Below are 13,803 nucleotides of genomic sequence, written 5' to 3'. Positions count from 1 at the left end.
CCCCCCCCCCCCAACACACACATACACACACACACACACACACACACACACACACACACACACACGGCACCACATTGGCTCCTAGTGAAGCAGGCAGGGGGTGGGAGCTGTGAGCCATTGGGTGGGGGCAGGGGCCTGGAACTGAACCTCCTGGGAACAGGGCCTGGGCTGAGGCCTAGAATGGGGCTGAGTTCCTATCTCGACTCAGTCCCTTGGGCTGCGTGGTCCTGGCCAACTCGTTTCCTTCTACAACAAAGGCACGAGGCCCACTTCATGGGGACAGCTCCATGGAGCGAGCTGCACGTTTCAGCCCACAGTGGGTGCTTATGTTTGTCAGGGCCCTTCGGCCTCCCTCACCGTGTATGTTTCTCCCACTCGCACTGCAGCCAGAACCACGGCAAGCCCGGCCCTGGCGTGGTGCAGACCTGGTATGGAAGCCCCAGTGCCCCCTGCGGCACCGGCCACAAGCTCATGCCCACAGAACGAGAGAGGAGCGTGCCTTCTGGTGAGAGCAGGCGGTGGCCCGGCCGGGGCATTGGGTGGGGTCCTGGGAGCCCCCTGCCCCTGCCCAACATTGGTGTCTCTTCCTCTTTCCCAGTCACCTCGGACCCCAAGGAGGAGGGCCTGGAAGCCCAGATCAGCCGTTTGGCAGAGCTGATAGGACGGCTGGAGAGCAAGGTAAGGTCGCTGGCCCCCACCTCCGTCCCTCCATTCCCCAGACCCCAGGAAGGGCTGGGTTAGGCCGACAGAAGTCAGGGAGCCTTGGAAAGGCATCACCAGTGGAGCGTGGAGATGAAGACTGAGATATGGACAGACCCCAGAGCTGTGCCCAGTGCGCAGGCTCAGGGAGAGGGGCCTGGAGGGAGGAGAAGCTGTGAGGGTGGGCGGGCACAGGAGGGGCATCGCAGGGAGCAGACAGTAGTCAGCAGCACCGTGGGTGGAGGGGACAGAGCTTCGAGGAGCTGTAAGGGCCTGCGGGATGGTGACGGCCCAGGAGAGATGAACGTCTGGCCAGCAGCGTGCGAGCTTTCCAAGACGATATGGCACGTCCACAGATAATAGGAAGTGACTCGGCCTTACAGAACCGTGTGTCCAGAGACCAGTTCATGACTCAGTAGGTGCTCACAACGCGCTGCACCTATTTCCCGGGGCTGCCACCATCACGCACCGTACACAGGCTGTGCTTAACATTAATTCCCACAGCTCGAGGCTCGAAGTCTGAGATCGGGGGTCGGGGGGGGGGGGCAGGGCTGCTTTCTGCTGAGGCCTCTCTCCTTGGCGTGCAGACAGCTGTCTTCTCCTCAGAAGACACATGGTGTCCCCTCTGTGTTCCTTGATGTCCTAGTCTCCTCTTCTCATAAGGACGCCAGTCATCCTGGGTTAGGGTCCACCCCTGTGACCCCATTTTTACTTAAAGACCTCTGTGGTGACCCTGCCTCCACATGTAGTCACATTCTGAGGTGCTGGGGATCGGTCCTTCGATTTGGGGAGGGCGCAGTCCAGCCCGTAACACGGACCGTTTCTTGGAAGAAGGAAAACAGGTTGCCTTCAGGTTTACCTGCGGACTCAGATGTCAGACTGCCCTGTGTGAAGCCTGGCCACACCACTTACCAGCCGTGCGACCTGGGGCCAGTGACCTACCCTCTCTGAGACTCAGATTTCTCCTCTAACAATAGAGAAGGACATGAGAATAGCACCCCTCACAGGGTTGTCCTGGGGAGTAAAGATAATGATGTCTTTAATGACTTGGCACAGAGCCTGCGGTGAAGCTGTCACTTAACATTAGCGATGCTAGCAATTATGATTAGTCGTCCCGGTGCTAAAAACTATACTATAGAGATGTACACACCACACCCATCTCTACTAAACCAATTACCCCAGAGCCCTGGGTTGCAGCAATCTTACATTTCTCTGACTTTTCTGAATTTCTTACATCTTTTGCAAAAGGGCAAAAAAAAAGTACTTTGATGGGTTTGGGGGTTGGTTCTGAAGTATCCGTGGGGGCAGAGGGAGGCCTAGGTGGGAGGCGAGGAGTTGGAGGGAGGTGGCAGCAACCGCGCCTGCAGGGCTGAGGCCTAGGTGGGGTTCCCCCCCGCCCTTAGAGCGGGGTGCTGGGTGGGAGCCAGTGGGGCTGCTGGGTGGGAGCCAGCGGTTCGGTGGACCCGGTGGCCCGGTTGTCATAACAACCCCTCAGGCGCCCGAGAGGGAGGCTCTTTGAAGTTTATTTTTAGCGCCCTGGTCGCCTTAACAACAGGCAGGGGCAGGCTGGTAACCGCTGAGCACCTGGGCGTCCTGGAGACGGGGCGGGGCCCTGCTCGCCGGCCTCTGATTGGCCCAGGCCCCGAGTAGGGGCCAATCCAGCGCCGCCTCCAGGCCCCGCCCTCTATGGACCAACTGAGCCACCCCGGTTCTGCCTGGGCTTGGAGGGTGGAGCGGGGCGCACAGTCTGGGAGAGGGTGGGGCAGCCGTGGGCGCCACTGAACCCCCTCCCCTCCCCTCCCCTCCTCCTGTGGCCCTGCCAGCCGGGAAAAGCCACAACCCCTGCCCTCTAGGAGCCCACTTACAGGCTGTAAAGCCATGGAAGCAGATGAGACCCCGGCGGACACACCTTGGCTGCCCACTGAGCAGGGTTACCCCGCGGGTCCTGGGGAGTCAGCACCCGCTCCGGGACCAGTGGTGTGATGTGCACGGTCTCGTGCAAAATGAGCATGCGGGCCCCTTGTTCAATTATGAAGGATTTGCAAGGTGGGACCCGCACAGGTCACAGAACAACACAGCTGCCAGTCTGTTCCCTTAAAAACCAGTGAGGGGCGCACGCGTGCTCTGAGAGAGGAAAGACCTGGCGTATGGTCGCACCAGAGACACAGGCCGTCCTCTGGGAAGGTGGCTAGGGATAGGCACAGAGGTGGCGTTTATTGGGGTGTCCATGTTAAAGGGAGAAGAATCGGATTCCGTGTCAGGAGGAGAGAGGCCCCAAATTCAAATCCGGGCTCAGCACCTACCCAGCTTGTGTGGCCTCTGGAGCCCAGGCCTGTCTGCTTAGTAGTGACACTGAGCGTCCTGGCCCTGCTCGGGGCGCTAGCTTGTGGCCATAAACAGCACGCACGGTTCCTGCTCTCCTGGAGCTTACAGTGGGGCAGGGGGTCTGGGAGGTTAAATAAGGTGTGTTTGTAAAGCATTTAGCCCAGGGCCTGCGGGAGGCCAGTGAAAACAGACACCCCATTTAGACCATTCGATTCACGGGGCATTGGGTTGAGATTGGGGCGATTTGTAAGTTGATGAGGAATCTCAGAGCTGTTGCCAGCAATTACGGCAAAATTCCAGCATCTTGGATTTGGGAATCTTGAATCCCAATTGCTCTCTCCCCAAGACCCCCCCAACTTCCCCCCCCCCTGAAAAATGGAGTCTCCTTGGCTTCTGCAGTAGATCTGCTTGGTCTCCATGGCTCCCAGTGCCCCCAGATGCCAGGGCCAGAAGGGATCTCCACCACTTCCTGTGGTTGGCCTCCCAGCCTGGCTTTCTGGGTCCCCTCTGAGCCAGCACTGTGCATGGAGGTTGGAGTGAGCCCTGTCTGGTGAGGCCTGGCCCCTGGGAGCTCCCACTAGCCTGGGGACTCGAGCCCCTGGGACCTTGGTGTGGAGGGGCTGGAGCTCTGTTTGTCCCTGGGTACTCTGGTATGACTGTGGAGGTCCTGGAGGCCTCCCTGATGGAGGTGGCCTTTGTCTCCAGCATCACTCTATGCTTTGTTGTTTCAGACCCTCTGGTTTGACCTGCAGCAGCGCCTCTCAGATGAAGACGGCACTAACATGGTGAGGGCCCCCTCCCCTGAGGCCTCCCTCCTCCTCCTGTGGCCCCATCCCTGCCTGAACCCAGGACTCAGGATACAGGTGGCTCAATGGCCCTGCCACCCGATCCCCAGGGAGCACATGTGGGGAGATGTGGCCCCAGCACTTGGTCACCCTCCCCTTCCACGGGTGTTCTTGGAGATACCAGGGCTTTGGTAAAAAAGATTGGCCTGGAACCAAGTGATCAACAGGACAGTGACACCAAAACACTGACGTGATTGGAAATGAATGTTGCTGGTCACTGATTTGTTGTGTCTCAGCCCTGGAAGCCTTGCTGGCAGCCCTGCCCCCCCGTAGAGCCTCTTCACACCCTGTCTGTTTTTCAGCATTTGTGGGACTGCTACCTGCATTTGGCTCTTTATTATTCTTGTTCTGTTTCAGCCAGTGTTCGTGTGTAAGAATGGAAGGCGTGTGTGCATGGGGTTTTGTTTTATTTTGACCCAGTTGTCCTGTCCTCAGGAGGGAGGTGTGGGAGGCTGGGGTCCTACGGGGAGAGGCCAGTCTGGGAGCCCGAGGAAGCTCACTCACCCTGCACCCTGCACCCCACAGCATCTGCAGCTGGTCCGGCAGGAGATGGCCGTGTGTCCTGAGCAGCTCAGCGAGTTCCTGGACTCGCTGCGACAGTACCTGCGGGGCACCGCTGGGGCCAGGAGCTGCTTCCAGTGAGTAAGCTGAGAGCGGGGTGGAGGACAGGGCAGGACCTCCGAGGACAACCCATACCCCCGGGAAGGCCCAGCAGTGCGGTTAGGAGAGCGGGTCAAGTCCTAGCTGAGGCTCTTCCCCACTGTGCAAACGTGGCGAGTGACTTCATCTCCCGGGCCTCAGCTTCCTCATCTGTAGCGTGGGAGCACGGACTGGACCCACTCCCTTGGTTGTTGGAGGTGTAAATGGAATGAGGAATGGGAAGGGCTTAGGTCAGTGCCTGGTGAGCAGTCGGAGCTGCGTAACGTCAGCTGCTACTCTTACCATGTGGCTGCCCCTCAAGGCCTCACCCTCTGGTCCCTGCTGCCGAGGCCTGCATTGCTTCTTGGCAGAGCTGAACCAGGTGGCCGTGGCGATGTCAGATTGGGCCACAAAAGACGACAGCCCTCTCCCTCACTGGGGATGGTCCCAGAGGACTGTTGGCACAAGTCGCTGGGCACTCTCCTGTCCCAGGCCCACCCATCTGTGCCTGGGAAGTAGCTGTGGCCTCTGTGCCATTCTCTGCCCCGGTCCTCCCTGTCCAGTTTGCCTTCTGCACCCTGAGAGCACGCGCCTTCACCCTCTCCCTGGGGGGCAGCTGGGGCGCAGCGTGAATCAGGCGCTGCTCTTCCTGAACATGCAGTCCAGGTGGCGGGAGAGGGCAGAGGAAGAGGGATGGTTCTGAAGGGTGATGGGTGCTGTGGAGGCCAGGAAGCTGGGTCCCTCGAGAGAAGGAAGGGGCTTTGGGGAGGGGAGAGGCTGCGCGTGCACGGAGGCCTGCGTCCGGAGCATTCAGACAGCAGAGTCTGAGGAAGGGCAGTGTGGGCCGGAACCAGTGGGTGCCACTGCCTGGGAGGCAGCGAGGGTGCCGTGTTTGAGAACAAGCAGGTCTGTCTGGACAAGGTGACAGGGCGAGGCCCGGGGGTGGCGGGCAGGACCCACTCCCGCGCTGCTCGTCTGGAGTACAGTGAACCGTATTGGAGATGTGCCAGCAGGAGTGAGACACGGGCTGGTCTCTGGTGTGCCCAGGGGCCAGGGAGAGGCCCTGCGGTCACCCAGGGAGGGGCATGGCCTTGGTGCGACATGGTTAGAGCTGGGAGCTGTTGTGGAGAACAGCGAGGGGGGTGTGGAGAGGAGACAAGGTAGAATCTGAGATTGTCTGGCTTTAGAAACCCGATAGAGGTTGGTGTCGTGTGATGACCTAGAGGAGTCAGGGAGGTCAGGCGTGCTGGTGTGGGGGAGTCATGTTAAATTCGAGATGCCGCATAGGAGTGTGGAGATCCTGGGAGAGGCGGGCTGGGAGCGGTGGGCATGCAGATGGCACCGAAAGCCACAGTAGCAGTGTGCTCACGGCAGGGGTCAGAGGGCCCAGGGCTGGGTGGGGTGGAGCGGAGAGGGGCCTGGCTGCCCCTCCTCTGTACACAGGCAGCACGCAGTAGGGCTTCACACTCTGTCCTTCCTGTACCCCATGCCAGCCTGCTGTGTTTTCCTGCCCATCCAGAGACACCCCACCCCACCCCCAAAACCCAATCAGTGCCTCATTCTGCTGCAGCTACAGACTTAGACGCACCAAGCTGCTCCGATGACCTTCATCTGTCGCAAAGGCAGGCCCGTAAGCGGCGCTTTCTGGATCTGGCGAAAGGCCATGGCTACATCTGATCAGTGGGCGGCACGCATCCCCGGTCCCCCATGCTCTCATCAAATTACAAGCCCGCAGGCACCTGTAATTTTAGCTGGAGCCTAATGAACTAATGATACTATTAGCAGCCTTGTTTCCCTCCCTGCGTCTGTCCTGGTGGCGAACCTGGGATTGCCTGTAATTATACAGCAGCCGCCACCATGGCAGCTCTCCTCCTGGGCTGCGGGCTTCTGTTCTGCTGAGCGTGGGAAAAGAGAAGCAGCTGGGGGCAGGCGGGAGGCCAGAGGGGCGGTGCTAGCGCTGATGTAATCATGGCGGTCAGCCCTCGGTGCCCCCAGCTCTGCCACATTCTGGGAAGCACCCCCAGTCCTATTTAAATCAAGGTGAGTGGGCTGCTGCCCTCACAGAGGGAATGCGGGAGTGACCTGGGCCTGCAGGACTCCGACCCAGCGGGGCCCTGCCCCAGCCTCAGTTGGCCAATTCTAACTCACGGGGTTAAGGATTAAATAAAGGAGATTATGAAGGAGAGCATGACAGGAGAAAGTGAATATTCAGCCTTTAAAATGATATTTCGTTATAATTCATTCAACAACATGAATTGGCCACTGTCTGGGGCCAGGCCTTGCCCTGGTGGAGGGACGGGCTGGCCCGCAGGCTCTCGGTTGTTCCTGTCAGAAAGGCAGCAGCACTATGGCTCACGGCCTTGGCGGGTGACAGACTGGGTGCCCAGCTTCTGCCAGGCTCTCAGGGTACCCCGTAGCCTGGCTCTGGGGGCGTCTTGTCCAGGCTCGTTTGAGGGCAGAGGTGGGGGACAGGGATGAGGGAACCGAGTTCCAGAAGATGGCAGCCCAGGCTAATCCTGCCTCCAACCTCGCCCTCCCCTTGCAGCATCGCCGCTGGGAGGCTGTCGGACGGCTTCACCTTTGTGGTCTATGAGTTCTGGGAGACAGAGGAGGAGTGGAAGAGGTAAGCACGCAGGTCCACTAACGCCAGCCCCAGCCCCTTTCCTTGTCCCAGACAGTGCAGAGGGGAGGGTAATGTGAGCCCAGTTCCAGCAGCACCCACCACCCAGAACGCTGGCCTCATGGGCTTCGTGCGCCCTGGAGCCAGTGGGAGGCAGCACTTCTCAGTGTGGGGTGTGACCCCCTCAGCCCACTCAGCTGGGTCCTGAATGCAGGTCCCTGCCCTGGGATCTGAGGCCAAGGCCACTCCTGTTTGAAAACTGCTGCCCCAAGGGATAAAAACCCAGGAAAGCTATCTCATTAACGATGCTCACTGAGGCAAGAAACAGGCTCTTCTGCCCCAAACCTGCCCCTCACTCTCTAGGGCCCCACAGATCAGCCTTCCTGGGGCCTCACCTTATCCTCACATGATGGCTAAGCCCACATCAGGTGCTTCAGCCTCAAGGGCTCACCAGTGCCCTGTGGGTTACAGGCACCTGCAGAGCCCCGTGTGCAAGGCGTTCCGGCACGTCAAGGTGGACACGCTGAGCCAGCCGGAGGCCCTCTCCAGGATCTCGGTGCCAGGTAGAGGGCAGGTGGGGGGAGGCCTGGGATGGCACTGGGGGTGCCCATAGGAGCAGCAGCCTCCGCCAGGCACCGAGGGCTGAGTTAAGAAAGGGCAAGGCCCAAATCTTCCAATGACCCTTTATTCCGCCCCCTTAGCTGCCAGGAATTGTAGTCCATAAATGGGTGCTCAACATCAGTGCCAGGTGTGCAGAGGGTCCGAGAGGTGAGGAGGGCAGGGCAGAGACACAAGTTGGCCCTACAACCTTGGAACAACGGGAGAGGCCACAGGACAGGGCCTCAGCCAAGACTGGAGGCCGAGGTCACTAGGGAGGTGGGCCCAGAGCCCCCCCAGGCCAGGGCAGGCCCCCACCCACCTTCACAGCCCCACTGACATCCCCTCCACAGGCCTGTGATTCACAGCCCAGCCCGCCCAGCACCCAGAGTGGGCCAGGGGGAAGGAGGGATGTGCTTGCCGGTGCTGCTCTCCTGCCCTTCACTGCAGCCCCCATGGGACACGGGGAAGAGGCTACAGGTCCCCAACAACCTCCCCTGCTTAACGTGTCTCTCCTGCCCCTCACTAGCTGCCTGGTGCACGGTGGGCCGAGACTGACCTGCTCCCCAACGCCCTGCGGACGAGCCTGGCACCCTCCCTCTCTTCTTATAAAGGTCGCCCCCTCTTTTCTAGAAACTTTGGTATATGAGCGGTCTTTTCCATATACTTCCAAACAAGAATGTATTTTCCCACTGTTCGAAGTGAAGGCGAACCCCCTCCCCCCGCATCCTCACATCCCCCACCGCACCGGCCTTCTCTGGCCTCACTCCTCGCAGGCCACCCCTCTCCCTCCGTCTCTTCCACTCCTGGTCTACATTCCTCTACCTGGTAGGAGTCAACACCCTGTAGTGCCCAACCTAGGCCTGTGCCAAGTCTGCACACGGCAGTAGAGCCCACGTAGCCAGTGCCATACTAGGCAAACAGCCGCCGCTGGGATAAGCACAAAATAAACTCCCGTTGGGAACCGTCATGTGCTGTGTTTCTACTTCCTGTTTCCTAGTTGATAACAGCTGGAGGAGTGAAGCCACTGGGGTGCATGGGGCCCTCATTAGCCATGAAACCTGGACCAAGTCACCCTGAGACTCAATTTTCTTATCTGCAAAATAGAGGCACTAACCCTATTTTGACAAATAAGTCTGTGCCCGGCACCAAGTTCAGGGTCCTCAGACCATCCCCAGTGTCAGCCGTTCGTTAGGACTGAACTCATCGAAGCCATGAGACCACGGTCACAGATGACGGCAGCAAAGGGAGACGCCAGGTGCAGAGCCCACACTTACGTCCTCCCAGTGGCAGGTATAGAAAGCGACTTTCTCCCTCACTAACAGGCGACAGAGTTTTACAGAGTATTGCCAACCAGGGACACTCACGGAGCCTCGGTGATGGGAGTTCATTGGGATCAGCCCCTCTGAAGGTCGGACTGATGGCACAAGGTCCCAGAGGTCACCTCCCAGGAGCTGGGCACAAAGGCCAGACTTCAGGGCACAGTTAATCGTGCACACCTGTCCATCAGCTCTTCCAACAAGACATGATGTGAGATAACAGTTAAGTCCTATTCTGGAACCTTTGTGACATCCCTGCTTCTATTTCCCTGTCCTGGGTATCAGGAAAGACGTCATACACAATCTCAGGGCGCAGAGGAGGCAGAATGGAGAGCGGGCAGGTGGGGGACAGACACTAAGAGCAGCAGAGGCTGGGGAGGAGGAGGAGGAAGGAGACAGGCCTTAACCTGGTAGCGGAGAGTTGGGCCCAGTGGGAGCCCTGGGGAGGCAGGACCACGGATGTGCGTCTTTCCACCTCCTGCTCCAGCCTGGAGCAGCCAGCCTGTGAAACGTGCTGTGATTAAAGCCATCACACTGGGCGAGGTCCCTGCCCACGCTGCCTCCTCTGGCTGCCTGGAACCTTGACGCCCCTGCCACCTCCTCATAAGGTTTGATGCCGACGGCTCACTCAATAGCAGTAACACAAAGCACAACACGGACTCGTAGGAAGAGTGAAATGCAAATTCGGGTCCCAGCGGTGCATCTCTGAGCCAACTTTCCTGGCAACCAGCCCCTCAGAGCCTCTCGTCCTCATCTGTGAAGTGGGGAGAAGACCCCTATGACGATAAGGAACTGCCTGGCTCATGAGAAGGCCACTGCACTAGGCCCTGCTGGCGGCATCGGCAGGCATGAGAGCTGCCCCAGCCCACCTCACCCAGAAGCTGGGATTGTTCCAATCAGCTCAGCTATTTAAAAAGTACTATTCACGGGGGGCGGGGGGCGGGGGCTGAGGCTCTTCGGGGTGCAGCTGAGGAACACTGCCAGCTGGGCATGCTCCACTTCCACACATCACACCGCCTGCCCAAACTCTCCCCACATTGTAGCATCTCTGTTGATTGCAGCCCACAAGCAACTTAGAGCCTCCTCGATTCCGAGTGGGTGGAAACGGGCTCTGAAGAGAACAAATTTCAACCCTAAAAGGTATGAGAGCTCCCACTTAATTTACACTATGGAGTGAGGCACCTGGGAGGCAGTGACTCCCTCAGCGCTGCCTACGCCATCCTATGATCAGCAGGTGAGGAAATGGAGACAGAGAGGGCAAGTCACTCACAGAGGTCACACAGCAGGTAGGTCACTTATATCCAAACCCAGAGCTATCTGTCCCCAACCATATATCCTCACCCCTGCACCACACAACATAGATATGTGGGGAGAAACAGCTCCAGATGAGAACATTAAAATCCCAATCGGCTTCCTCAAACGAAGACAATTACCATATGACCCAGCAGGTCCACTCCTGGGTATGTCTGTATGTACGGTACCCAAGAGAATTGAAAAGACGCATTAAAGCAAATGTGCACGAATGTTCCTGGCAGCACTGCTCCCAACAGCCAAAAGGTGGAAGCAACCCGCATGCCTACAACTGCAGGAGGAGAAACGAAACGTGCTCGATCCACACAATGGAATGTTACTCAGCCACGAAGAGGAAGGAAGCTCTGACACACTGCAACACAGATGAGCCTTGGGAACATTCTAAGTGAAAGGAACCGGAGACAATGACCACACATGTATGACCCCATTCATACAAAATGTCTAGAAGACTTAAACCGATAGAAGCAGACTCTCGGTTGCAGGGGCTGGGGGAAGAGGAAGCAGGGCGTGACTGCTAATGGGCACGTGGCTTTGGGATGGTGGAACTGTTTTGGAACTAGACACAGGTGGTGGTTACGCAACGTTGTGAATGTACTAAATGCCACTGCATGGTACACTAAAGTGGTTAATTCTGTTACATGAATCTCATCTCAACAAAAATACCCCAATCAACTCACCTGCCTAAACAGAGAAGTTTACCACCTGCATTCAGTGGCCGCTCCGCACCCCTCCCACGTCCAGGTCAAACCCCTGACCTTCCTCGGGAGGCACGAGGCAATCCTGAGTGGGAGGTGGGCAGTCCGGGCGCTCGGGGCCAGCAGCACCCTGGGCTGCGTCCCTGTGCAGTTACCTGGGGCGCCTGGGCCAGTGGGAGGGTGCTTCCCAGGAGCCTCAGAGCCCCTGCAGCCCATGCCGTTCCGAGAGAACTAGTCACCTAGACTACAAAACGCCCCTCGGCCACATTCACATTCGTTTTGAGACATGGAGGTCTCTCCACTCAAGCACAGCTGTGACCACTGACCAGGAACTTGTGACAGGCCAGGCTCTGTGCCATGGGCTTTGCAGGCAAATCCCAGCTCCCCTCATGGCCATCCTGGGCAGGTGTCAGAGGAGAATGAAGAGGACCTCAACCGAGGTTCCGGAAGGAAGAAGGGAAGGGGGGCTGCTCACCGGGGACTGCGGGAGGATGCCCAGGCTAAGAAGAGGGGGACAGGCCTGGAAAGGGGCGGGCAGGCAGGCAGCTCAGCTCTTAGGCTCGGAGCCCATGCGTGAAGCCCAAGGATGCCCCTTCAGCCCTTCCTTCACCTGGCGGCTGTTGGAAACTTGAGGGCACCACTTCGTATTGGAGCAGGACAGTCCACGGGAGAGCGCGTACCTTCCTTTCCTGGGTCCGACATCAGAGGGTGACATCCCAGCATGCGTTTGACTGCATTATGATGGCTGATTTGAGGCTCAATCCTCTGAGGGTTACATCTGCACCTGTCACAGAAGGAGAAACGATTGTCCCCAGTGGTGATGTTTGTCGCCCCTTAAACAGCATCACCTCATCTCTTTGTAGCATTTAATGTCAGGCCACTTCCTTCCTGATGTGCTTTCCTGCTTCTGGGTGAACTTAGTGTCCTCACGTTTCCCCTTTTCCCTTGGCTGCCAGGAGGCTCAGTGTTTACTTGCTAATGTTAACGTAGGTTTTCTGGAAATAAAACTATTGTTTGGCTTCCCCACTAGCTGCTGTAGATACGGCATCACCTTTAATCCTCCCCGTAAGCCCACAGTGCACCATATACAATAAGCCTGTTCCATTTTGCTGGTGGAGAAACTGATTCTTAGGTTTGTAAACTCCCAAATCTTGAGATATCAAATGTTTAAAACTTAGTAGTCTAACTCCACAGCCAGTTCATACACTGGCACAGCCCTTACCCCATCCTGCTTTGTTCTCTATGACTCTGTGAGTGGCCCCAGCACAGCCCCAACCGTGTGGCCAGCACCGAGGCACTTTCAGGAAGCACGCAGGATACAACCAGTAAGCGACTGACTATTCTCATTGCCAGCACTGGGAGGAGAAATGCTCCTTTAAGCAATTCTGCCCTGACACGTGTCCTTGTCCGGGAGGACACGGTGGCCAATGAACACAGGCTGTGGCAGGACGAGGGGGGATGGGCGAGGGGGGATGGGCACAGGGTCCTGTGTCCCCCTCCCTGCGTCAGAGTCTCCACCAGCAGCCAGAGCGGAGGAGGGCAGAGGGTCCACCCCTGCCGATGGGGTCAGGCACAGCAGTCCCCACCCCTTTGGCCCCTCGAGGAGGAGTGTGAAGTGGAAAGGAAACGGATGAGGGAATTTAACTCCAAACTGGTCCCCACTCTAACTCTGTACCTTCAGGACAAGCAGCCTTGACTTTTCCAAGCCTCAGTTGCCTCACCTGTGAAATGGACAGGTTTGAAAATGTTATGCTAAGTCAAAGAAGCCAAACACAAAGGCCACATAGTGTACAAGTCCATTGCATGAGGCGGCCAGACAGAAATCCGTGGAGACAGAGAGCAGATTTGTGGTTACCAGGGACTTGGGGGGGGGGGGGGAGTGGCTGCTGACGGTGCAGGGTTTCTTAGGGGTGATGGATTGGAATTAGACATCAGTGATGGCTACATGACTCTGTGCATCAATTAACACCCACTGAATTCTACACTTTAAAAGGGTGAATATTTTGGTATGTGAATTATATCTCAAAAAAATTAATGCAGGTGGACAAGCTGGAAAAACACAAAAAACGGTTCTGTCACCACCACCCTCTCATGGTCACATGCACATTGCACGACACAAAGAGAACCTACCCTGGGGGAGGTGTCCTGGGTCGTCAGCCCCGCACTGCTGGCTTCTGTCGGACGTCGGAGGGGGAGGAGTAGCCTGAACCCAGCAACATGCTGGGCCTGTGCAGGGTCAGCGCCTGGGGGAGCCGCTGGACACCCCGCCCCCCCATCTCCTCTCCCTGCCCTGGCCCCAGGGCAGGTGTGACTCCTCCCTGCAGAGCTGGTCTGGAGTCGGAAGGGAACTATGGAGCAAACAGTCCGCTTGGCTTGTAGGCCCATCAGGTCCAGCCAGTGGAGGAAAGGGGGCTCTCCTCAGGATACCCCACTGGAGCGTGGGCCAGGTGCAGGGTTGTGTGGCCAGTTCTGGGCATTCACCGCCTTGGGCATCTCCCACATTCCCTGTACCCTGGCCGAGGACCAGCCTGAGTCCACCTCCATGTCCAGTGGATGCCACTGGAAATCCCTTTTGGGGCTCTGTGTGTGCTACCCTCACCCCATGTCTTTGATCCTGGTGCCCCAAAACTGGGCTGTCTGGGCCTCAGCGCCCTGAATTGAATTGTGTACCCCAGAAATATTAAGTCCTATCCCTGGAACCTGTGAATGTGACCTTATTTGGAAACAGAATCTTTGCAGACCATAATTAAGTA

The 13,803-nt window shown here is 57.8% G+C and overlaps 1 protein-coding gene across 16 annotated transcripts in view; it reads left to right on the top strand.

Annotated features, from left to right (window-relative positions):
* The window catches only part of NECAB2 (N-terminal EF-hand calcium binding protein 2), a 29,503-nt gene extending 20,808 nt beyond the window's left edge, over positions 1-8,695 (top strand). For 8 of the 16 annotated variants that reach the window (XM_014536700.1, XM_014536702.1, XM_014536701.1 and 5 more), the window contains 7 exons: positions 387-505; positions 599-678; positions 3,756-3,809; positions 4,395-4,507; positions 6,002-6,130; positions 7,054-7,131; positions 8,255-8,695. In XM_014536700.1, coding sequence (XP_014392186.1) covers positions 387-505; positions 599-678; positions 3,756-3,809; positions 4,395-4,507; positions 6,002-6,130; positions 7,054-7,131; positions 8,255-8,615 — 934 coding nt within the window. In that variant the 3' untranslated portion in view covers positions 8,616-8,695. Of the gene's footprint in view, positions 1-386; positions 506-598; positions 679-3,755; positions 3,810-4,394; positions 4,508-6,001; positions 6,139-7,053; positions 7,132-7,599; positions 7,692-7,829; positions 7,897-8,254 lie in introns of those variants that run through there. The other 8 variants (XM_005862567.2, XM_014536711.1, XM_014536707.1 and 5 more) reach the window with 7 other exon arrangements.
* The last annotated feature ends 5,108 nt before the right edge of the window (positions 8,696-13,803 follow it).

The sequence above is a fragment of the Myotis brandtii genome, unplaced genomic scaffold, assembly GCF_000412655.1.
Source record: "Myotis brandtii unplaced genomic scaffold, ASM41265v1 scaffold165, whole genome shotgun sequence".
In the NCBI taxonomy this organism is placed as follows: Eukaryota; Metazoa; Chordata; class Mammalia; order Chiroptera; family Vespertilionidae; genus Myotis; species Myotis brandtii.
This window is presented reverse-complemented; position numbering and strand designations above follow the sequence as displayed.